Below are 24114 nucleotides of genomic sequence, written 5' to 3' on the forward strand. Positions count from 1 at the left end.
CTATTTAAATGTGTCCAAGACTTAATTATCCACCCTGTAATCTTGTAATAACCCCGCCCCTTTTTGACATTAACCTTTGATCACAACCTTAAAACATACTGTTTTATTTTTAAGGGTCTGAACACACTGCTTCATGTTCAGCACTCAAATAACTCAAAAGTAATTCCAGATAAAGACTGGGCTTTCTTTAGAAAATTGATCATTTCAACATCACATTTTAGATTATTAAGAGAATCTAACTGGAAATGTTTGGTTCATTTTTTTTTTTTTTTTACATTTGTTTAAAAAAAAGCTCTGATGGATAAAGGAAGCAGCAGGGATGGTGCTTCTTTTGGCAGGAGGTTCAGAAATGCTATACTGCAAGTGTTTGAATTGATTGAGTTTGAATTTTCACGGGCGAATCTTTACATGAAAAAAGGTTCTGCAACAGGAACAAATTATAAATACTTGCATAATATATTGGCGAATCTAGCAGCTTAAATAATTAGCATTACAATAAGCAATTATTGTGAAATACAATATCTTCTTGATTTACTCTTTTTGTATACATTTGTATCTGACTGTATTATCCCATTGTATTTATCTTCATTATGTATTTTATTTTGTATTTTCCTTCCCACAAGGTAGTGTGAAAATTGGAGGAAACTATATGATGCTATTTCAGAAAGTGAAGTGGGGGTTAGACGCACTCTATTTTTTACACACAGTGTTTTTAGGTATCTATTAAATATTGTAAATCTTTTGTATCTAGGCATCAGTACTGACATATATGACTAGAGGTGGGCGATATGGCCCTAAAATAATATCACGATATTTCATGGCATTTTTGCGATAACGATATTCTTGGTGATATGACAAAACATTCAATTAAAACATAAATATTTAAAGAATACCCTACTGCAACAAAATTAAAATAACATTTTAATATTGCATACGATATGATATGGCACACCCCTGACAGAGATTGTTGTTATACTAATTTTACACTCCAAATATATCCATAACTGTAGTAAGTAAAATAAATGATACAATACAGATATAATATATAGTCTCTAGTAGATATATAGTGGGAAATGAGAACAGTGTGAATTTTTCTTTTGCTAAAACTAGTAAAAAAGTAGTACCCTGATGTGATAATTAAGTGATATAGCACGATATTTCAGGGTATAATATCGTTCACGATATTCCAAAAAGTTGGCGATATTATCGCGTACAATATGATATGGCACACCCCTATATATGGCATTATCAAATATTAGAGATATATTTAGACTCTTTAGCGTATTACACAAGCTGCGGATATTGTCCGACATGAAAGCAGAGCACTACTAAACGCCATGATCAGAAAGCTTACCTGGTTGCGAATTTGCCTGCTGGCTCCAGGGCTCAGGTAATTGTGCTCCAGGTACCACGCTCTCTCCTGATAAACCAGACTAGTTCCATGCAGGAGGCAGAACTGAAAACCAAAAACAGAGAGCAAAACAAGTCAGTAATATCCAAACACTGAGATAAAATATCAATAAAAGTCCAGACAGTATGAAAAATGCTTATTAAATATTGAATTAGATTTTATTTGATTGCAGACAGTAAAAACCGAACATATTCCATGTTTTATCTGCTCAACTTTATTTAATTTATTAATACACATCTATTCCTGAAACATGTATTGAAATAAAGATGGCCAGATGACTTTGAGTTACTAAATAATGCATGAGAAAATAATTTAAATGTTCCTCATACAAAGATTGGAAGGGATTTACATATTTTGTCCTCTACGTCCCATAAGATTACAAAACCTTTTAAAGAATTGGGAAGGATTGCAGTATGTCCAGAAGTGGGGCCAATTTCTCTGAGCTCAGAGGAATCTGGGATAATGAACCATCACACGGTGGAAACACAGTGTATTGTGGTCAGACTGATCAGTATTTCAGACCATTTTTGTGCAGAAAATGGACTGTTAAATGTAAGCTCTGGACAAAAGACAAAACAGATCATCCAGACTGTTCTCAGCAACAATTTTAAAATCCTGCTTCTTGTGTGTCAGTACAATTCTGTGATGCAGCAATAAAGCAGAAATGTACACTGACTTCTTACGCCGCATTTACGCGTCAACACACATGAGCGCTCCAACTGGTCACGTGTGGGCATAACAAAGGTGTTCCTTTGCAACTGCATTGTCCAAATAAATAGTTTTTATAAATGGGAATTTGTTATATATAAGCTAAAGAATAAAAAATATATATTCATAAATATAAATGTTCAACTGAGCTTCATAACACTGTCTAGTGAGCAGCATATATGCTAAATTAAATTATATATTAATATTTTAAAAAATCAACATTGTCCAGTGTATTACACTGGACACGTATCAGGCAAACACCTGCTTCTGATTGGACAGAAGCATTGCGTTGGATTAATTAATTTGCATAAAGTGCACTCCACTCAATTTTTCATTACATCTCATCACCTGGGCACCGGACCCACGATGCAACGCGCGTCTGCGTCTGACGGAGCTGAGACTTCCCAGTGAAAATGAATGGGATATATTGCTGTGTGTTGCCGCGCTGGAGCAGAGTAAATGAAGCGATAGAGCAACATAAGCTGCCTTCAAGAACACATTTTTTCAAACAGACAATGCAAAACCACACGCTGCACACATTAAAAAGGCATCGCCCCAACGCTTTTGGAATGTGCTGCAGGTCTAACATGCACAAATGAATGTACAGTACCAGTTTTTTTTTCCTTTTTCTTTCTAACCCTACACAGGAACACATGGAATTATTCAGTAAAAAAAGTGTTAAACAATCCAGAATATGTTTTATATTTTAGATTCTTCTAAGTAGCACATTTATCTTTGAGGACTGATCTGTACATTGGTATTTTATATCAGTGTCTTCATGAGGGAGAGTCACCTGGAATAGTTTTTTTAGCGTCTTGAAGGAGTTTCTGGAGGTGCTTAACAATAGTTGCTGTTTTTCCAAACCACCATCACAGTTCATCAGGTTTAGATCAGGGGATAGAGACAAACACTTTTTCATTGTTTACTACATAATTCTATGTGTGTCCCTTAAGTGTTTTTATGTCTTTAATATTAATCTACACTGTATAAAATAAATGAAACAAAGAAATAAACAATACAGGTGTGTCCAAACTTTTGAACGATACTGTATATTAAAAAAATGAATAAATATCTAAATATACTGGGTTCATACAGTCAACGAAAATGTCAGAAACAGCTTTTATTATTGCATTTGTCTTACTTTCCATACTGTAATTGTGTAATTGTGACACATAAAATGCAGTAAAAAGCAATATGAGAAACTGAATAATGCATGAGGTCAAGCTATCATGTTCAGAAGGCACTGGAATCTTTTGTCTAAAAGAAAAAACACGAGGGGAAACAAAACGGAAAGCACCCTTCAACAAAAACCCCTATTTCATTCATAGAAAATAGCAACAAACCAAAACAAACATTTATTTTCCACAAACAGGGGTCCATGTGCAGGGCCCTCGTCGAGTGGAACATGTTTGCAGCACTTTGAGTCCGGTGAGAGCAGGATGTTGGGTAGAAGATGAAGGGAAATGGAAAAAAGAAGAAGAAAAAAAGAAGATGCTGTGTGAGTTAATATCACCCTTTCAGCACAGGTGAGACTGAGAGCTTAGCACTGCACAGCATCAAAGAGCTGGACAGAAAAACAGCAGTGAAAGTGAGTTCGGCGACTGCTTTTCTGAGTGGACACTGAGAGCAGTAATACGAGCCGGACTCCTGCAGATCAGCTAACAGGGCATTCAGCTCTTCAGTGACCTGTGGCCTCTGCCGGCTTTAATCTGATGCAGCTGGGTAGGTGCTACAGTCTGTGTGGTCAGTCTGGACAAGCCTGTTATAAATAAGCTATAATACAGCAGAGGGAGTGCTATAATGTGAGATATTAGCGCTGATGTGCTGCAGTCATAGATTAGTACACCAGTCAGTGACAGTCAGTTTCTTCATTAGGGTGATCAGGGGACGCCCAAACACAATATTCAACCAGTGTTAAACCAGCTGAGTCTGTTCTTTACAGCTAGTCCTGACCATCGTAGACCAATCAGCATTGTGTTCGTTCTCCACAGTACTGCCGTTTTTTTGGTCGTATTTTTTCAGAATTTCAGGCCTCGCAATGCAATCTCAATGGGTTCCAGGAGGGCTCACACTTGTATTACTCATTACCTGGGTGGGGTTTTTCTACTGCCAAATATATAGATATTATATTTATTATATGTTTACCTTTATTTAACCAGGGTACTCACATTGAGATTAAAAAGTGAGCCCCAGCCAATAGAGCAGCACAAAAACACAGACCAAAAACTAAAACTACACCCTAAATAACAACAGTAAAAAAAACTAATACACATAAGGATTAATACAAACATACTATAACAAGATCAAACATATGTAAAGAAATTTGTGACAGTTAGTTGAAATTCATTCAATAAAAAAAATGCTAAATTTAAAGTGGTTTAGAAGATAATTTCATGAAATTATCTTTAGAAGATCATTTCAAGCTTTTTTTTCAAATTCTGGATGAATATGTTATACAGCTACTGGAGCTTCCCATATCGTATAGTGTCTCTTAAAATAGACGTTCTTTGATCTTGTGCCTTATAATACAGTGCGTCTTATGCTGACTAATAAATTCATTTATACACAGTAATTTCCTCCGGTTGTATTTGCGATCTCATTGTTTTGGTCACTACCCTTCCTAGTATCACAATCTTATCGTGGTGGAGGGATTGGTGTGCCTGTGTGACCCTAGAAGCTATGTTGTCAGGTGCAAATAGCCCCCGGTAGGGTCTACCATGGCAAATTGACCATAGGTGACAGGCAAGACTAAGAGTGACCCAAAGAATCCTCATGAAAAAGAAAATCAGGACTTATTTGCGCTCGCCCGGAACAGGGTTACAGTGCGCGTCCACTGGCACTGGCAGACGCATCCCATTCATTTCAATGGAGAGGGCCGCCGCGGTGCATGCTGGATTGCGTTGTGTTGAGAGCAGCCCCCACCCCCCCCACCCCCGGCAAGAAAGTTGAGCAGACCTCAACTTTATTCAAATGAATCCAGCCGCTGAGCTGCGTCCAGATAATCAGGGAACAGCAGGCTGCCACACCACAGAAGAGAGGCTAAAAAAGCGGAATATGGATTTATACAACTATAGATCACAGTGAGGTTTACTAAAAATGTAAAATCTTAAACTTAAAATTTACTTCATCTGTGGCTTTATTTGAATTAAAAAATATCACGGACACGCCCACACGCGTCTAGCCGAGAGATCCGGCACGGCGACCTGTGTTAAAGAAAACGGCTAGTGGACACGCACTGTTACCGGAGCTCATGGAACATGGAATAAAATATTCCCATAGTCTAAAATTGTTTCTCATATGCTTACTGGATATCTCCTGGATATCCTTATAGGTCTCCTTATATTTCCTCCATATCGTTTAGCCCTGATGAGCTGCGCCTTCCCCCTCTCTAAATTCACTATTATGCCATGTTCATAATAGCTACATTTGGGATGCACATAGTGCACCTACAACCTACCTACAGAGCGCAGAGCTATGCTTCCCCAAAGAATAAGGCCAAATGAAAAGGACAACCTTTAACCAAATCTAACATTCACTGTAATTCCCCTCAATTTCATATTCATTACACTATAGAATATAGTATAATATGTAGAGTAGGGGTCACAAGATGACAGTTTAAAATGCTGGTATTGACTTTATTTTACTGTGATTATTTGATATTTGATTATATGAAGTAATTTTAGTAATAATTTTAGTATTCTTTGAGAAATGTTCATCACAGAGCTCAGGATTGTAACTATTTGGACAAAATAGTTAAATAAAGTTGTTTAGAATTGAATGTTGCAATAAGACGACTGTCACAACAGTAAGATTAGTGTCACCACCATCAAATCTAAAATCACCACAGTCAGAGTTTTATGTTTTTAATGAATAAACTTACAATATGTTTCTTCAGTGCTGATTAGTTATTAAGGTAATAGTGTCTTTTAATACAAATGTTTGTTTAATAAAAAAAAACATTACTTTTTCTATTAAGTCTTAAAATAAACATTGTATGATGTTATATTGTTTAAAGTAATACACGTCAAACAGTATAAATAACTAACAAAAGTGAATGTCTGAATGTGTACTAAGAATGCTATATAATTATTGAAATACATATTAGACTCAATAAATTAAAAAAATACATTTTTTTGTGTCCGACAGTGTTGACAAAAACAAAGTAATATCTGGAAAAAAACATTTCTTGGAAAAGAAAATACAAAATGACGATGTTGCACCTAAAATGATATACCTTTAAATTTTGTAATGCAACTATTTTCTTTTGTATTAAAACAAGTTTTATTCATATCAGTGGCCTGATTACTGCCAAACTTGTAGAATCAGGAAATCTCTTAAACAGAAACTGATTAAAAGCAATAAAGTAGAATAAAGAAATCCAAAATTCTACAAATTATGTCCCAAATTCTAAACATTGCCAACAGATAAGAAAACAAAGTCTTTGACATCTAAAAGTCTGGAAAAGTCTTTCTAAAGCTTTTAGACCCCAGTAAACCACAGTGAAAACTATTATTTACAAAAGAGGAAAACATGAAACAGTGATGAACCTTCCCAAGAGTGGCTGGCCTACTGAAATTACTCCAAAAAGGCATGGACAACTCATCCAGGAGGTCACAAAAGAACCCAGAACAACATCTAAAGAATTGCAGGCCCTGCATGAAACGGATAAAAAAACACCAAAAAGAACTAGTGGTGTCAATCGATTTAATCAGATTAACCACAACAATATTCTGTGATTAATAGTGATTAATTCCACTTGTTCTTCTTAAGACAAGTTTTATAGTGGATATTTAAATGTAAATAAAAGAATACATGTAAGAAATGTAAAATGCAGTAAAATGTATATAAGTTATACTTATATTAGTATATACCTTTTTGTTTGAGTGGAGATAAAGCCAATGTGGAGAAATCTTTTTTTTTCCTTTACTGTAAACATCTCAGCTTGTTTGTAAGGATTTCTGAATTAGAAACTTAACTTAATTTGCTGAGTATTAAGGGGCATTTTTACACCTTTTTACATTTTATGTTACCTATATGCTCCATATATCTACATGTTTTACACAACCTACTGTATTTCACTTTATCTTATGTATCACAACATTAAATTTCAAGGTGGAATCAAACTCCACTTCCTTCCCAATTATTTCCCATCAGCCACTTTGTATTGACACTAATGTTGATATTGTATCCCTCATACAGAGCCTCACCATGACACAGCTCTTTTCCTCATATGCAAAAACTAGAATGGGAGGAAAACAAGCACGCCTGCAGCTTATCATCACGCTATGAAGCAGATTATCAAATTCATCAAGACCTCTTAAACCTTTTCTGGGGCCTGACTTAACATAGACCAAAGGTGTGACTCAGGAGCCTAAAATGAAAGTGAGACAGCAGCTCTTACCTGCCTGAGGGTGTCTTTTAGAAGTCTAAAATTGTATTTAATTATTTATGTGTAAAAGATTTCATGTACACCCCTGCCTCCATCACTAAATTACTGGTGCATTGTTATGCACCAAGCGTTCTGTGTTCTTTCAATACTACTCGGTCATAAACGATTTGATTCTTCAACATTTGATTATTTCAATACTGTATATAGCACAGTGTATAAGGTTTACAGCAGCGGGCTACTGCTAGCTCGCTGCTACAGCTTGCTTTCATGTATAGGATTCAGTTGCAGCAGCCAGTGTGTGTGGCAGAATTAAGCAACTGAATTAGTATTATAAATAAATGAATCAGAATCAGAACCATTTTGACTCAGTTCAGTGACTCGTGCAGGTCAGCTGTAACAGCGAGCTAGCAGAATCTTGCTCCATCATTAAAACGATAAAATGTTAGTGAACCAAATGGAGCAATGAGAGATCAATTTAATATAAAATTATTAGAGCCTTATCCTATTTTATTTTTCAGATTACCAAACAAACTTTAACATCAGACAAAGATAACCTGAGTAAATATAAAAAATAACTTTTTTTTCCATGATTTTGTTCATTAAAAGAAAAAAAAATATCCAAACCAATCTAGCCCTGTGTGAAAAAGTGTTTGCCCCTGAACCTAATGACTTTGTTTTGCCACCCTTTGCAGCAACAACTGCAATCAAGCTTTACCAATAACTGGCAATGAATCCTTTACATCTCTGTGGAGGTATTTTGTTCCACTCTTCTTTACACTCTTCTTTTTTGTTCTTTACTCTTCTTTCTTCAGTTACATTTAAAGAATTTTAAACATGAACTGCCTGTTTAAGATCATGTCAAACATCTCAATCAGACTTAGACTAGGCCTCCCTAAAACCTCCATTTTGTTTTTTTTAAACCATTCAGAGGTGAACTTGTTTGTGTGCTTTGGATCATTGTCCTGCTACAGAACCCAAGTACACCTGAGCTTAAGGTCACAAACAGATGGTCGGATATTGTCCTTCAGGACTGTCTGGTAAACAACACCAGATGGTTACATCTATTACAGCAAGTTGTCCAGGCCCTGAAGCAGCAAAGCTTGTGTCAGGTCAGTCCAAAGAATATTTACTCAAAGTTCTGGAGATCATCAAGATGTTTGTTTGGTAAATGTGAGATGGGTCGTTGCGTTCTTTTTGTTCAAAAGTGTTTTTCGCCCTGAAGCTCTCCCATGAAGACCATTTTCACCCAGTCTTTTCTTATAATTGAATCATTAACACTGACCTTAACTGAGGCAAGTTCTTTAAATGTTGTTTTTGGGTCGTTTGTCCCTCCTGGATTTGTTCATGACCTTTTGGAAAAATTTCGATTGGCTGATCACTCCTAGGAAAGTTCACCAGTGTTCCATGTTTTCTCCATTTGTGAATGATGGCTCTCCCTGCCCCGGTCCACAGGAGTCACTGAGAGTCACAGTGAACTCTCTCACGTTCAACAGTGCACAACCCATAGCGCATGCCAGTTGCATACAATGCAAACTTACATTACCAATAAACAGAATGAACAAGCCTGAACAAGCAGGTTAGTTTTCACTGCCGAGAAGCGCTAAAGCAATCCGCTAAATTCAGAGAGCACCTGGCTCCTAAAGGGAATGGCAAGTGACACGCTGATTGGTTTATTTCACATTACACCCCAAACACAGCCATGATTAATTAAGAGAATTAGAACATGCCTTTTGCACTAGTACTTTTCCCGTCATTATGATAGCAAAGATACACTGACACAGCCTAAGTCAAGATAATGGCTCGCTCGCCTATAGATCACTAAAATAGGGCCCTTAATATTTTCCTTAATATGACAAAGCCTTCAAAGAAAGCACAAAGAGTAAACATGCCTGGCAGAAATTACTTCCTTTCCTTGCATGTCATACAGACGTCTGGACAAACAGAACTGTAGATGCATACACGGCTGTCACCATTCAGTTCATAACAGAACGATGGGAAACACTGACCCGGGAACACGATTACTGACAGTGACATAACAGGAGGGTTAAGAAGCTCAAAGTAGTTCCACACAAAGGCACTGAGACCTTTAACATTTTATTTTTGTTAAGTTTTGCAAAGTAAAAATCATTTCAGAAACATAATAGGAGAACCCTGCTAAAAAGATAGAAATTTCACCTTTAGAATAATTTCACCATTTGTGAGAGACACAGACTGAATATGGCCTCCACCTTTAACCCATTCAGGAATTACACACAGTACACTCAGCACACATGTCCAGAGTAGTGGGCAGCCATTGCTGCAGTGACAGGGAGCAGTGAGGGTTAAGGTTTTGCTTTTAAGGGATCTACTGTGGCAGCTTATAAAAGGTGGGTACTGAACCCACAGTCTTGTCACTAATAACACAGTGCTGTAACCCACGAGTCACCATGATCCCTCAGCAGCTTTGCGTTCCTGTTGGTCCCGCAAAGCAGCCTACATTTCATTGATTGTATTAATAAGAATGTGCATTTCATTTATATATTTCATTATAGTGATTGCAGAAACTTTGTTCAAACTTTGTCTTCACGTTTCTACGCATTATAATTTTCAAGGTATAACTGATAAACCAGTGCAATTTTCTCATAGACTTATAATGGGCCAGTTTTACTTTAGTTTCAGGTTAAACTTGCTTTGGTCAGCCTAACTCGATTATTTCGTTGCTGTCCAATGAAAAAATCTAATCTCCAAAACAGCAACTTTACAGGAGAGAGAATAAACCTTGTAAACTTTCAATGGAAGTCAATGTAAAAAGAGTTCATTTCAGGTCATTCTGAAGTATTCCTATTGGTCCATTCATCAAGAAATTTTGGCACAGTGTGAGGGACAGCTTGTGTGTTCAAATTATGTAGTAAACTAAAAATCTACAAAAATGGAGATAAGTGTTTTTCATAGGACAGCGACGATTTACTGTCACTGTGCTAATGTTCAGCCTCCCGTTCTCAATGTCCCTCTCAAAACACTTATTACTACACAAACTCTTTTACGCTGTCCCTGCACCCTCTATCTGTTTCTGTCCTTTAACAACTGTCTGTCTTTTATACTTTATATCTGTTTGCATGTCTCTCTCTCTCTGTCCCTTGACAACTGCTTGCCTCTGTTGTCTGCTGTGTTGTGTAGTGTGTTTTGCATTGTTTGCACCGGTTGGTAAAGCTGCGACTTTCGTTGCAACTTCAAGGCTGGCTAGTAGAAAGGCTACTTGTTGGAAAATTAACTGTCGTTTGTAAACAGTCAGTAAATCAAAGCCCAGCAGCTTTTTTTTTCCGAAGCCCAGTTTGTAAACAAGTTCACCTGAGAAAGACAGAACCAGAGACTGAAGTGCAGAATCCTCCAGCTGAGAAACGGTGCTTCACGCTCTTTCCATCACGCGACTCGCACGCTACAGCACACCTCACGACCCTGCAGAGACCATATGACCTTTAGGCTGCTCTCCAGAGGGCCTCCCTCAGCCTGAACCCAGAGGGGTTCCACTCCACTGCAGTTCACTCTTACAGCAGGTCAGCACATCCTGCTCTCACAAACCGAGACACAAACTCACTGCTTTGTCACAGAGCTGGTTAAAGTATTTGCATGCAAAAGATCCTTCTCACATTGTCTCTCTGTCTCTCTCTGTTTCCAGTTACATGCATTCAAATGTGTATCAAATGACAGAGCTCAGTGACAGGAGTGAGAAATCCAGGGATATTTCAGTGCATAAATATACATACAGTACGAAAGTACTATAAAATTAAAACAAGGTTATGTGCATAAAATATATCTTATGCACCACTGCTACTTTACCATTCTACAGTCTACGGACTACTTTTATATAAATAGAAAAAACAAAGGGCCATTATTAAAGCCCCAGTAGTATTTCACCAACAAAGATCACTACAAGGGCAAGGTGTGTAAGTAACTTCTAAGCTACTAAAGGCCTTTCACACACTGGATAAAGTTAATGAGTCCATCATCAGGAGAAAATTAAAAAAACAATGATGTGCATTGCAGGGCTGTTATTAGCTAAAGCCTACATGGACAATCCAGAACACAAACACAACTTAAACAATGTTTTTGGAACAGATGAGACTAAAACAGAGCATTTGGTTTAAATGAGAACAGTTCTAGGGGTTCGAAATTATTTTAAAAAGTCAGTTACCAAAAAAAAAGGTTTAAAACAGTTTAGAATACTGCTTTCTAAATACAAAAAGATCTTAATTTAGTATTAATAAAACAGCACCTACAGAAATACAACACTTCCATCATTAATACTAATCATCATTTATTGAATAAATAAAAATTGTTTGGGATCAGTGTTTTTTTTTCCTCCAAAGAAGGGTCAGACTAATTAATGACATTCCCCTAAAAGATTAATAAAAAGCCTCTTCACCCAAAATGAGAAGATTAGTCAGTAAAAAAGCAGAAGATCCACCAAAAAAATGCCACGACAGACAACTATAGACATGCTTCCTAGTTGCTGCTTCCATGATGCATAAATACATGTCAGACTCTTAAAGGTCATGCCATTACATAGCCTCCAGCAGCAGATTATACAGTTGCAAGAAAAAGTATGTAAACCCTTTGGGATGACTTGGATTTCTGCATAAATTGGTCATTAAATGTGTCATGATCTTCATCTAAGTCATAACAATAGACAAACACACTTTTCTAAGAGTTATTTAAAGCCAGGACGTGATGAGATTGGATGTGTTGGTTAAAGCTGCCCTGCCCTATAAAAAATACACACCAGTTTTGAGTTTGCTGTTCTAAAGAAGCATTGCTTGATGTAAATCATGTCTCGCACAAAAGAGCTCTCATAAGATCTACGTTTAAGAATTGTTGACTTGTATGAAGCTGGTACGGGTTACAAAAGTTTCTCTAAAAGTCTTGATGTTCATGTGTCCACGGTAAGACAGGCGGTCTACAATTGAAGAAAGCACTGTTGCTAATCTCCCTAGGCGTGGTCGTCCTGTAAAGATGACTGCAAGAGCACAGCTCAGAATGATCAATGAGGTGAGGAAGAACTCTAGAGTATCAGCTGAAGCCTTAATGAAGACAGAAATCTCTTTCACATGCTAACGTTTTTGTTGACAAATCTACAATAAAGAAAACATTAAACAAGAACAGAGTTCATGGGAGGACACCACGGAGGAAGCCACTGCTGTCCAAAAAAAAACATTGCTGTATGTTTAAAGTTTGCAAAAGAGCAACTGGATGTTTCACAGCACTACTGACTAAATATACTGTGGACAGATGAAACCAAAATTGAGTTGAACACACAAAGCTATGTATGGAGAAAAATAGCACGGCACACCATCATCAAAACCTCATCCAAACTGTGAAACATTGGAAAAAATTAATTCCTAAGTTAATCAAGACATTTTGCAGGAAAACTTAAGACCATCTGTCCACTGACTGAAGCTCAACAGAGGATGGATGATGCAACAGAACAACGAACCAAAACATAGAAGTAAATCAATAAGCGAACGGCTTCAACAGAAGAAAATACGCCTTCTGGAGAGTCCTGACCTCAAGCCAATTGACCTCAAGAGAGCGATTCACACCAGATATCCCAAGAATATTATAGCTGAACTGAAACAGTTTTGTGAAGAGGAATGATCCAAAATTCCTCCTGATTGTTGTGCAGGTCTGATCTGAAATTACAGGAAACGTTTGGTTGAGGTTTTTGCTGCCAAAGGAGGGTCAACCAGTTATTAAATCCAAAGGTTCACATACTTTTTTCCCCCTCACTGTGAATATTAACATGTTGTGTTCAATAAAACCTTTGTTGTGGTATTAGTTTAAGCAGGCTGTTTGTCTATTGTTGTGACTTAGATAAGGATCAGAGCACATTTAATGACCAATTTATGCAGAAATCCAAGTAATCCCAAAGGGTTCACATACTTTTTCTTGCAACTGTAAATTCACTAATCAACTAAGCTTTGTAGAAGAGCAGCATCCCACCCAGCAGGCTTGCTGCATTGATGTTCCTGAAGAGATGGCCCTGAGACACAGACAATATTTCCTAAGTGGTACTCATCTCCACTCTCACAGCTGGAGCAGAGTCAATAAGAACGCAGCAGCTCCACCAAAAACGCCACAGCAGACAACAACTGCTGCAGCCATGATGGCACAAAAACATGTAGACGTTTGAAGGTCAGTATAAACCCCCCACACCAGATTATTAGGTGCATTTTACAATAGTAAGGTACAGTGGTGTTGCCATGTTTCCATTTTAATAATGAAGCTGGGGGAAGCATCTAAGTAAAAAAAACTGTAATTTGTAAAATATATATATATATATACATCTTTTAAAGGCAACAAGTGCTGGATATTAAGCTACACAGATTTCTCTCCCAAACAAACTGCAGATTTGGGTGAGTAAAGCACTTTCGTTTATTTACAGTAAGTTCACATTTCCAATATTTTTAACAGCATGGTTAGCAGCAGCACTAGACATGGTTAGCAGCATTTAGCACTAGTAAACACCACCCGACAGTTCTACACTAAGAAACCTTGAGTGTTCTGGTAAGCTAGGGTGCTATCAGCTAGCGGTTGGTCCCACTTAGCTTGTTTTAACACAGTAAACAAGCAGACTAAAGTCTGATATGCTCCCCTCTGAACGGGGAAAGACCTAGTGCTTTCGGTTAGTGGCTAATGCTAATACAGCTCCAGCCTTCGTGCTGGAGAAACTTTACTGAAACTCCTGTATTACGCTGTACTCCAGTGGAGTGGCTTCACTGCTCCTTACCACCTGACTGATAAATTTCATACATAAGGCATGAACTATTTATTTAAATATATGAGACCTATGTATAATGTATAATGATGTATAATGACTAACATCCATTTATAAGTTGTCTGGCCAAAGATTATATACAGTCGTGTGAAAAAGTATTTGTCCTCTTACAGATTCATTTTATTATAGATTTATCAGAAATTAACTTTGATTATTACGATTTTTTGAAAATATGAGTGTTTTCACTACACAAAACGAGGCCTAATTACTGCCAGACTTGTAGAATAAAAACAGAATTTAAATAGAACCTGTCTGACAACATGAAGCAGCTAAAAGATCTCAAAAGCAACACTTTTGCCCCAGTCTGAAGTAACTCAAGAACAGATGAGAAAACAAAGGTCATTGACATCTATAAGTCTGGAAAAGGTTATAAAGTCATTTCTAAAGCTTTGGGACTCCAGAGAACCACAGTGAGAGCTATTATTCACAAATGGAAAAAAACATGAAACACTGGCAAACATTGCCAGGAGTGACTGGCTGACCGAAATTATTCCAAAAGGGCATGGACAACTCATCCAGGAGGTCACAAAAGAACCCAGAACAACATTTAAAGAACTGCAGGTCTCACTCGCCTCAGTTAAGGTCAGTGTTAATGATTCAATAATAAGAAAGAGACTGGTGAGAACAGTATCGTTGGGAGAATTCCGAGGTTAAAAACACTGCTGACCAAAAATAACACAACATCTCATCTCACATTCGTCAGAACATATATTGATGATTCCCAGGACTTTGGGTAAATAATCTTTGGACTTACTGCAAACATATAACGTAAGAGAACGGTATTCCGTACACATTTTCGGTATTTTCCGCGTTTGAGTGGATATTATGAAAATACCCGAGTTCAAATAGGCTGCAGTGATTGGTTAAACTATGGAATATCTGCCTAGCAACCAAAATAAATTTTGACTGGTTACTTTTGGACCAATAGTTTTAAAGAAAACCCCCAAAAACTGACCTCAGTCCTGTCACCAGTGTGCATCAGTATTCCGTACACCTGCCAACAAACAGGCAACGGTGTTCCGTACACCTCAGATTTCCACTCGTGGTGGCTGTATTTTACAAAAGTCAAGTTTTGTCAAATGGATTTGATAAGTGGTGATGTGGAGCTGGAGTAAGCTCGTTTTTAAAGTAAGTTATAAACTATGATTATTAATTCCTCAATCAAATATTACAACGGATGCTGTTAGTTGGATGTTTAACGTTGCATTTTGGGTGAAATGTGACGTTAAAAGTGGGTAAAACCCTACGTGAACTAGTCGATAAAGTTTTCCCCTCCCCCTAGCCTCAACGTTGTTAACCCTTCCCCACCCACCCGTTTTCGGCGACGCGGACGGTTCCTCCCTACCTAGCGGAATTTCAAGAGAAAACACAACGTGGATGGTCACTGACCTGTTTTAATGGAAAGAGGAAGGATTGACAATGACCCCAGACTATATTTCAAACATAACAATAGTTTATTATTAAGTATTTTATTGTTTAAATGCTCAACTGTACGGAATACTGAAGTGTACGTAATACCGTTCTCTTACGTTAATTTTAGAAAGAAGAACATCATACTGAACATAAAACATAGTGGTGGTAGTCTGATGGTCTGGACCTGTTTTGTTGCTTCAGGCCCTGGACAACTTGCTGTAATAGATGAAACTATGAATTTTGCTGTTTACCAGACAATCCTGAAGGAGAATGTTTGTAAGGTGCGTGACCTCAAGCTCAGGTGTACTTGGGTTCAGCAGCAAGACCAATCCAAAGCAAAGGTTAACCTCTGAATGAAAGTTTTGGAGTCGCCTAGTCAAAGTCTGATTGAGATGCTGTGGTATGCTCATGCTTAAAAAGCCCAATGTGTCTGAATTAAAACAATTCTGTAAAGAAGAGTGAAGCAAAAATTCCTCCACAGAGATGTGAAAGACTCACTGCCAGTTATCAGTAAGGCTTGATTGCAAGAGTGGCACAACAAAGGTATTAGGTTTAGCGGGCAAACACTTTTTCACACAGGGCTAGGATAGTTTTTTCAATAGATAAAATTATCATTTTTATATTAACTTATATTAACGTTTTCTTAGTCTAATATTTAGTTTGTTTGATAATCAGAGAAATCAGTATTGCATAGAAGCAAAAACAAAAGAAATCTGTATGAGGAAAATACTTTTCATGCCACTGTATTAGCCTTGATAGTACATGTGATAGTATAAGGTGCATGTAAACTGTGGTTCTTCCCAAGGTTTCTTCCTCCTCCAGCTCAGAGGGAGCCTCTGTTGCTCACTGGGGGTTCTGTGTTGTAAAATGTAATGATTTGTCTGATTCTTTGTCCTCTGATCACATTTCTGTAAAGCTGCTTTGCGATATCAGTTGTAAAAAGCATCATATACATACATTTTAATTAATTTGATATTTTACTTGCAATAGAAAATAGAACACATTTGGGACATTTTATGATTTCATGAAATATATTAACACATATAAACTTCATGGCAGAGAATTTGAAACAGAGAAACAAAGGGCTGGTAAAGTACTAATACTTATAAAGTTTTAAAAAACAGCAACATCAATTCGCAATTAATTCTACATGACTGGGTAGAAAAATAACATTTTTGAGAGTTGGAGTCTCTCAGAAGCAAAGTTGAGCAGAGTTTATGGGAAAAACTTAAAATTGTGAAATTGTTTGAGAAAAACAAACCATACTGATTCTGTACAGAAAATCACTGCATGTGCTGAGAAACACTTCCAGAAATCACTATTTTGAACACACTTTATTGGTTGCAATGTAAGACACTGGTAGTCTTGGATGGTGTAGACATATTACTTGTACTTGCCCCTTACACACAAGTAAGATGCCGAGTTAGTAGCACATTGCTCCTATTGCAGCTGTTTTTTAATACGTCCAACCTGTCCAGGTTTACTTTTGGCATCTGATATATATTGTATGTTATATTTTAATTAAAGCTGGGTCTAAGAGATTTTCTAATAATTGAATTCTGCCCTTTTTATATACATTTATTCACATTTTATTTATTTATTTTATTTATTATCCCGGGTTTTAGGAGTTAAACAAGAATTAAGGTGATCACAGTATGCCATATTAGCTGTGTATGAGCGGTAGAGTGCAGTCCAGTAGACAAATTTCAGTAAGCTCATAGTGCCCATATTTTCTACAATTTAGAATTTTATACCCATATTTTTATTTATACTGCGCATTTATGTTCAGAGCTACGGATGGGTTTAATGCAGAGGTTAAATTCTGTGGCTATAAAAGTATGATTTTAACCATAATCTTTCAAACAGAACTGTGTTAATGCACATATATGTGGAAAAACAGGCCAAAACCAGCCAAAACGGGCATATCACCTCACTGCTCACAGAGCTCCACTGGCTATCAGTTGATGCTCGTATTAAATTTAAAGCCTATATGATTGCCTACTAGGTAATGGCAGAACAGCTCCTTTCTACCTGCATTCACTCCTAAAGAGCTTACGCTACCTCCCGGCCGCTGAGCTCCTCCAGTGAACGTCACCTCACTTTACCAAACATTCACACAAAGCAATCCAGACTGTTCTCATACAGAGTTCCCCAATGGTGGAACAAACTACCTTCTACTACCAGATCAGGAGAATCTCTCACTATCTTTTATAAACTCCTGAAGACAGAGCTCTTCAAAAAGCACTTACTCTCCTAACACCTCTAACACACTACCTTCCACTACCAGATCAGGAGAATCTCTCACTATCTTTAATAAACTCCTGAAGACAGAGCTCTTCAAAAAGCACTTACTCTCCTAACACCTCTAACACACTACCTTCCACTACCAGATCAGGAGAATCTCTCACTATCTTTATTAAACTCCTGAAGACAGAGCTCTTCAAAGAGCACTTACTCTCCTAACACCTCTAACTAACTACCTTCTACTACCAGATCAGGAGAATCTCTCGCTATCTTTATTAAACTCCTGAAGACAGAGCTCTTCAAAAAGCACTTACTCTCCTAACACCTCTAACTAACTACCTTCCACTACCAGATCAGGAGAATCTCTCACTATCTTTAATAAACTCCTGAAGACAGAGCTCTTCAAAAAGCACTTACTCTCCTAACACCTCTAACTAACTACCTTCTACTACCAGATCAGGAGAATCTCTCACTATCTTTAATAAACTCCTGAAGACAGAGCTCTTCAAAGAGCACTTACTCTCCTAACACCTCCAACAAACTATTTGTAACCTCATTTCCTTCTTCCCCTCTTTTCCTCCTCTATCCCACTATTTCCCCATGGTCTCCTTTAGGCCCTGTCTATAATGTTTTTTTTTTTCTCTTGAACTTCTATGTCCTCTTTTGCTAAATGTACTTCTTTATTGTAAGTCGCTTTGGACAAAAGAGTCTGCTAAATGTAATGTAATGAAATACATAAGTATGTCGCACAGCAGTGACACAGGCATGGTATTGGTATGGTAGTGTGTATGGAACTGCCATAGCTGACAGTAGTGTTACTGGATCCATTACCAAAAAATGTCCAGCCAAGGTCCAGCTAGAGCCCCTTTAACAGAGCAAATAATGGTGAATATAAGAGGTTTAGATTGCACAAACAGGCATATGTCCAGAGCTTGTGGTGAACAGCAACCCTACTTATTTTCCACTGCTCAAACACTCAATGACAAACCTCGACCGTCTTCATTGTGGGCAAACAAAAACTATTCGCGCACATTCTGAGAACTTTCCATGCACCGTGTCTGATGAGTCAAAAGAGGAAGAGAGTGGCTTGCAGTGCAGCGCATGCCGGAGTGGAAACCTGCTTTCACACATACCTTGCTTAGCAAATCTTGGTCGTCTTTCACCTGGCATTCTTGGACAGCGAGTGCAAACTGCTCCAAGGTCACTAGAAGAGATTTAGCAATGTTTAAAAAAGATGGACAGTCAAATGAAGTAGAAAGAGAAAGTGTGATATTCACTGCAGTGTAAACCCACATCTCACATTTTATGTAAGAAGAAATCACTCTTCTCTGTTTCTAATTAGCTCTGGGAGGCTTTAAAACATTTCAAATCATTCGAGCATTAAAATTACATATTTATAAATAATTATTTGGATATTTATGACTAGTCTATTCTAGATTCTGTCTACTTGCAACATAAAATAAGTTCTATGAATTCATTTGAAGCCCTCAAACTTAAGTGGTGACACATTTCTAATTTATAGCTCCTTCATTAATTGATGTTACCTTTATTACATATGTTATGTATTGGTAATGTTCTTTTATTTCTTAAATAATTTAATAATGTTTTTCCTCTATTTAACCATATCTATAGTTTTAAATATAATATTCAACACTCATACATGTTATTATTATGTATAAATACAATCATTTTAATTCTTGTACTGTATCATGTTGCAAGTAATAGCTTGAACTATTCATAAATATTCAAATATCAAATTTTTTGCACTATAAGGTGCACCTAAAATTATAACATTTTTCCAAAAATCGTCAGTGCGCCTTATAATCCGGTGTGCCTTATATATGAATTATATCAGTCAGGTTGTGAGGAGCAGTCAAGCCACTCTGATGAAGTACAGCGTTATACAGGAGATTTAGATAAGTTTCTCTAGCATCGAGGCTGGATACCCCAAAATATTGGAAATCTAAGCTTTCTATAAGTAAGCACAAGAGCTTTATTTACCCAAATAAACAGTTTAAGGAGAAAGATCTGCAAAGAATACTGTGAGACACTCTTGGTTACTACTGTCAATTGAAATGTGACTTATGTATAAAAATAGACCAGAAAATAGACGTTTATTGATAGTGCGCCTTATAATAGTTTGTAAAATAGGGCAATGCTTTATATAAATACATTATTCAATGCTAATGAATGTATTATGAAGCCCCTGTGTAGGGAACTACCAAATTAAGTGTTACCCATTATATTAACTATGTAAATGAAAAAGTGTATAGTAAGTATTCAGAGTAACTTAAAAGGGCAGCATACCTGCATGTTATGCATCATTTAACACAGCAAAACTGTTGAGTTTTATTTGAAAATGAAATTTGCCAAATTCTTTTGATCTGATTTGCATAAGAAAAGCACAGACTGCGTTTGTGGTGTGTTATAAGAATAACTGGCCCTCTCTGTTATCAGTAACATCTGTAAGAAGCACATTTACTTGTGTGTGTGCATTTGTTGTGTGTGTGTGTATGTGTTTGTGTGTGTGTGTATGTGTTTTTTGTGTGTGTGTGTGTGTGTGTGTGTGGGAGGAGGATGAGAGAATGGAAATTTGGTATTGGTGGGGGTGGAGGGGATATCAGCCTCGTACAGCTCAGCTCTGTTTGGTTAGCAACACCACTACATATACACTATGTGGACAGAAGTATTCAGACACCTGCTTATTTGCTATTATTATGCCAATTTATTCATAATTATGTGTACAAAAAAAGAGTTTATGCTGCTCTTGCTGGAGTATGTTGGACCGTCTCTACTAGAGTCTCCACTAGAGTTTGAAGCTGAAGCTGAACATATGTAAATTTAATCAAACTCATCAGGCTTTTGCTCCTTGATACAATTTTGAGGCAATCAGAGGCAGTTTATATTAATATGGATACACAGAGTGCATTGTTATTATCATGGCATGTTGGATCATTTTAAATAATGTTTTTTTTTTTTATATTGCAATAAACACTGCCTGGCCAAAAAAAAGTAAGCAAACAGGTAGAAGCCTCCAAGTGGATAATTACTTCATGGGTGATTATGTTTCTACTGGCAACAAGTTATTTAACGCTAACTGATGCAGTGAGTAGCTTCTCATTTGTTAAACATCTTAACATCTTAAAAATCTTAATCTTTTTCAAAAAGGTAAAACTATTGGCATATTTTAAGCAGAGATTAGATGCTGAACCTACTAATAAAATCAGGTTAAGAACTGTCCAATGCATTACTAAAAATTAGAAGGACAGCAGAGAAACATCATCTTCAAGTAAGGAATGTGGTCTAAAAAAATATATTGATTTGTGGTTATCGACGATCACTTAAACGCCTGGTGAAATCAAAAGATCAAGATTCTCTTCCGGCAGCTGTGTACTAACCGGTCCACAGGCCCTGACAAAATTTCTGCCTTACTACTAAAGACATGTGCAGAAGAACTCATCCCAGCTTGGTGTCCAATTTTTCAGCAATCATTGGATCTGCATACTGTTCCCACACTTTGGAAAAAAACTACCATTGTCCCTGTTCCTAAGAAGCCATGTCCAATTGACAGTAATGACTACAGACCTATAGCATTAACTTCAATTGTGATGAAATGTCTAGAGAAATATGTTGTGTCTCTGCTCAAAAAGGAGGTAACTCCTTTGTTAGATCCATTTCAGTTTGCTTATAGACAGGGACGGGGAACACAAGATGCAATTAATACTCTCACTCATTTGGCCCTAAAACATTTAGAAGGACAAGAATCGTATGCACGTCTGCTTTTTATTGATTTTAGTTCAGCTTTTAATAGCCTCCTGCCGCACTTATTACTGGATAAAATGAAACAAATGAATATCAACCCTTTCATTATAAAATGGTACTATTCTTTTTTGACTAATCGTATCCAGTATGTAAAGGTTAATGGCACTCTTTCAGATCTTAAATTTACTAGTACATGCGCCCCCCAAGGTTGTGTGAGCTCACCTATTCTTTTTACTTTGTATACAAATGAATGTGTGAGCAGACATTCAGGCAACTATGTATTAAAATTCTCTGACGATACAGCCATTTTAAGCTTACTATCTAAAAATTCTGGTGTATCGGATTACTATTCTGAAATAGGAAACTTTGTCAGGTGGTGTGACGTTAACAACCTCACTGTAAATGTGAGCAAAACAGAGGAGATGGTATTTGATCCTAGAGCTATAGGTGATCACTGTCCTGTGATCATCCATGATACTCCTGTTAAGCAGGTTTGCTCTTACAAATACCTGGGTGTCCATATTGACAACACATTTACCTGGAAAACTCATGTAGAAAATGTATGTTCCAAGTTGCAGCAAAGATTATATTTTCTTCGAAGGCTTAGACTGTACGGGCTGGGTCAGAAAATAATGTTACTGTTTTATCAGGCAGTTCTAGAAAGTGTGATCAGTTATGGGATACAGTCATGGTATGGTAATCTTTCAGTGAAGTTAAAATCTCAGCTCACTTATGTGGTCAAGACCGCTATGAAGGTTATAGGGAAAAAAGAATATAACCCGCTCCAGGCTACCTATGAACAGTCCGTGCTCAGAGGAGCTCAGAAAATAGTGGCGGATCCATCTCATGTGCTTTACCAGGAATACCAACTCCTCCCCTCGGGTAGAAGGTATAGGATGCCAAGATGCCAGCTCAATAGATATAAGAACTCGTTTGTGCCAGTTTCTATAAAGCTCTTAAATAATAAAGTATAGGGTATATGTAGTATAGCTTAAGGTAGCGTTCGAGAGAATGTGCAATATAATCAAGGTCTAGGGTTGTGCAATACAGTCTGTGTTGGGTTAGAGGGAATGTATAAAACACACAGTGTCCAGGGTATGTGTTTAAATGTATGTTTTTTAATGTGCAGCAGGATGTATCTATGTGAAGTCCAAGAAAAATTTCCCTTCTCAGGACAATAAAGTATATCTTATCTTATCTTATTCAGGGAGCATGAGATCATCATTTTTTTTACACATGGATTTTTCACCAGAGTCCAGACCTTAATCTTATTGAGAATCTTTGGGATGTGCTGGAAAAGGCTTTGTGCACTGGTCAGAAAATTAAAGCAACTCTGTAAATAAATATATGTTTTGAAATTGCAGACGCTTGTGAAAAAGGGATTTCAAACTAATATTAGAGGGTGTGACCTTTTTTTGGCCAGGCAGTGTATATTGCAGAAAAACTAAATATCACAATGGCAGTTTTTCCTATTTGTAGCACTTCTATTAAGATTTATTTATTTCAGAAAAAAGAGTGTTAATGAGGTCAAGATGTTGGATAAATCGTCCCCAACCCTCCACTAATTTATCTCTGCCTAAAAGCTCTAGACGAAGCTTCATCTTTACAGAGAACACAATTCTACTGCTCCACGGCTCAATGCTGGATGATTTACTACACTTTTATATCTAGCCCATGTCTGGAATTAGGCATTGTGCCAAAGGTTTATGTTTATCTGCACCAGAGAGTCCTATTGTACTGGCAATACCTCACAGCGACAAGACAAGCTGAGTCCTCCTCATCTGGGTGCAACTGTAAGTAGATGTATGCTAGGGCTTCAGAATATATCATTTAAGCATCGTAATCGCAATGTGTGCATGTGCAACAGTCACATCGATGGACGTGCAATGTCACTTAAGGTACAATTAAGGAGATACACAGCGTTGTCTCTGTGTCTGTGTAAGTGACAGGCTGCTGCTGCCTGAGAAGCGCGAGGGGGAGCAGGATTAAAGAGCCGATTACTGTTGTTTTGCAGTTTTACTCGGGTTTTTACACGCGGGTGGGGAAGGGGCTGGGGATGTCATTTTTCCTGCATTATTTAATATTGCAATATATATTGTCAAAAAAAAAAAAAAAAGAACATTTGCAATGTCAATTTTTTTTTGACATTTTTCCCTGTGTCCGACACAGGGATTAATCCTAGTCTTAAACTGCATCCAGGATCATTAGCCATTGTGTAGTGCTGTTCAAAAACAGTACATTTGATCCTCTATACATTTTACTATCAAACACCCATAAATCATCACAAAATGCTGTGTACAGATGATGTACTCTAGATTTCCCAACATGTACTAGAGTTTAGTACAGTTTTAAAGATCTGTGAAGTAGGTCGTAGTT

General features: G+C 37.2%; 1 protein-coding gene across 1 annotated transcript in view; it reads right to left on the reverse strand.

Moving 5' to 3' along the window:
* Positions 1-24114, reverse strand: part of acoxl (acyl-CoA oxidase-like) — a 95519-nt gene that overhangs the window by 10967 nt on the left and 60438 nt on the right. The window contains exons 17-18 of the mRNA XM_022685010.2: positions 19110-19180; positions 1355-1456 (exon numbers count right to left, since the gene is read on the reverse strand). Of these exons, the coding sequence (XP_022540731.2) occupies positions 1355-1456; positions 19110-19180 (173 nt within the window). The remainder of the gene's footprint in view (positions 1-1354; positions 1457-19109; positions 19181-24114) is intronic.

Source organism: Astyanax mexicanus, chromosome 7 (assembly GCF_023375975.1).
Source record: "Astyanax mexicanus isolate ESR-SI-001 chromosome 7, AstMex3_surface, whole genome shotgun sequence".
Lineage (NCBI taxonomy): Eukaryota > Metazoa > Chordata > Actinopteri > Characiformes > Acestrorhamphidae > Astyanax > Astyanax mexicanus.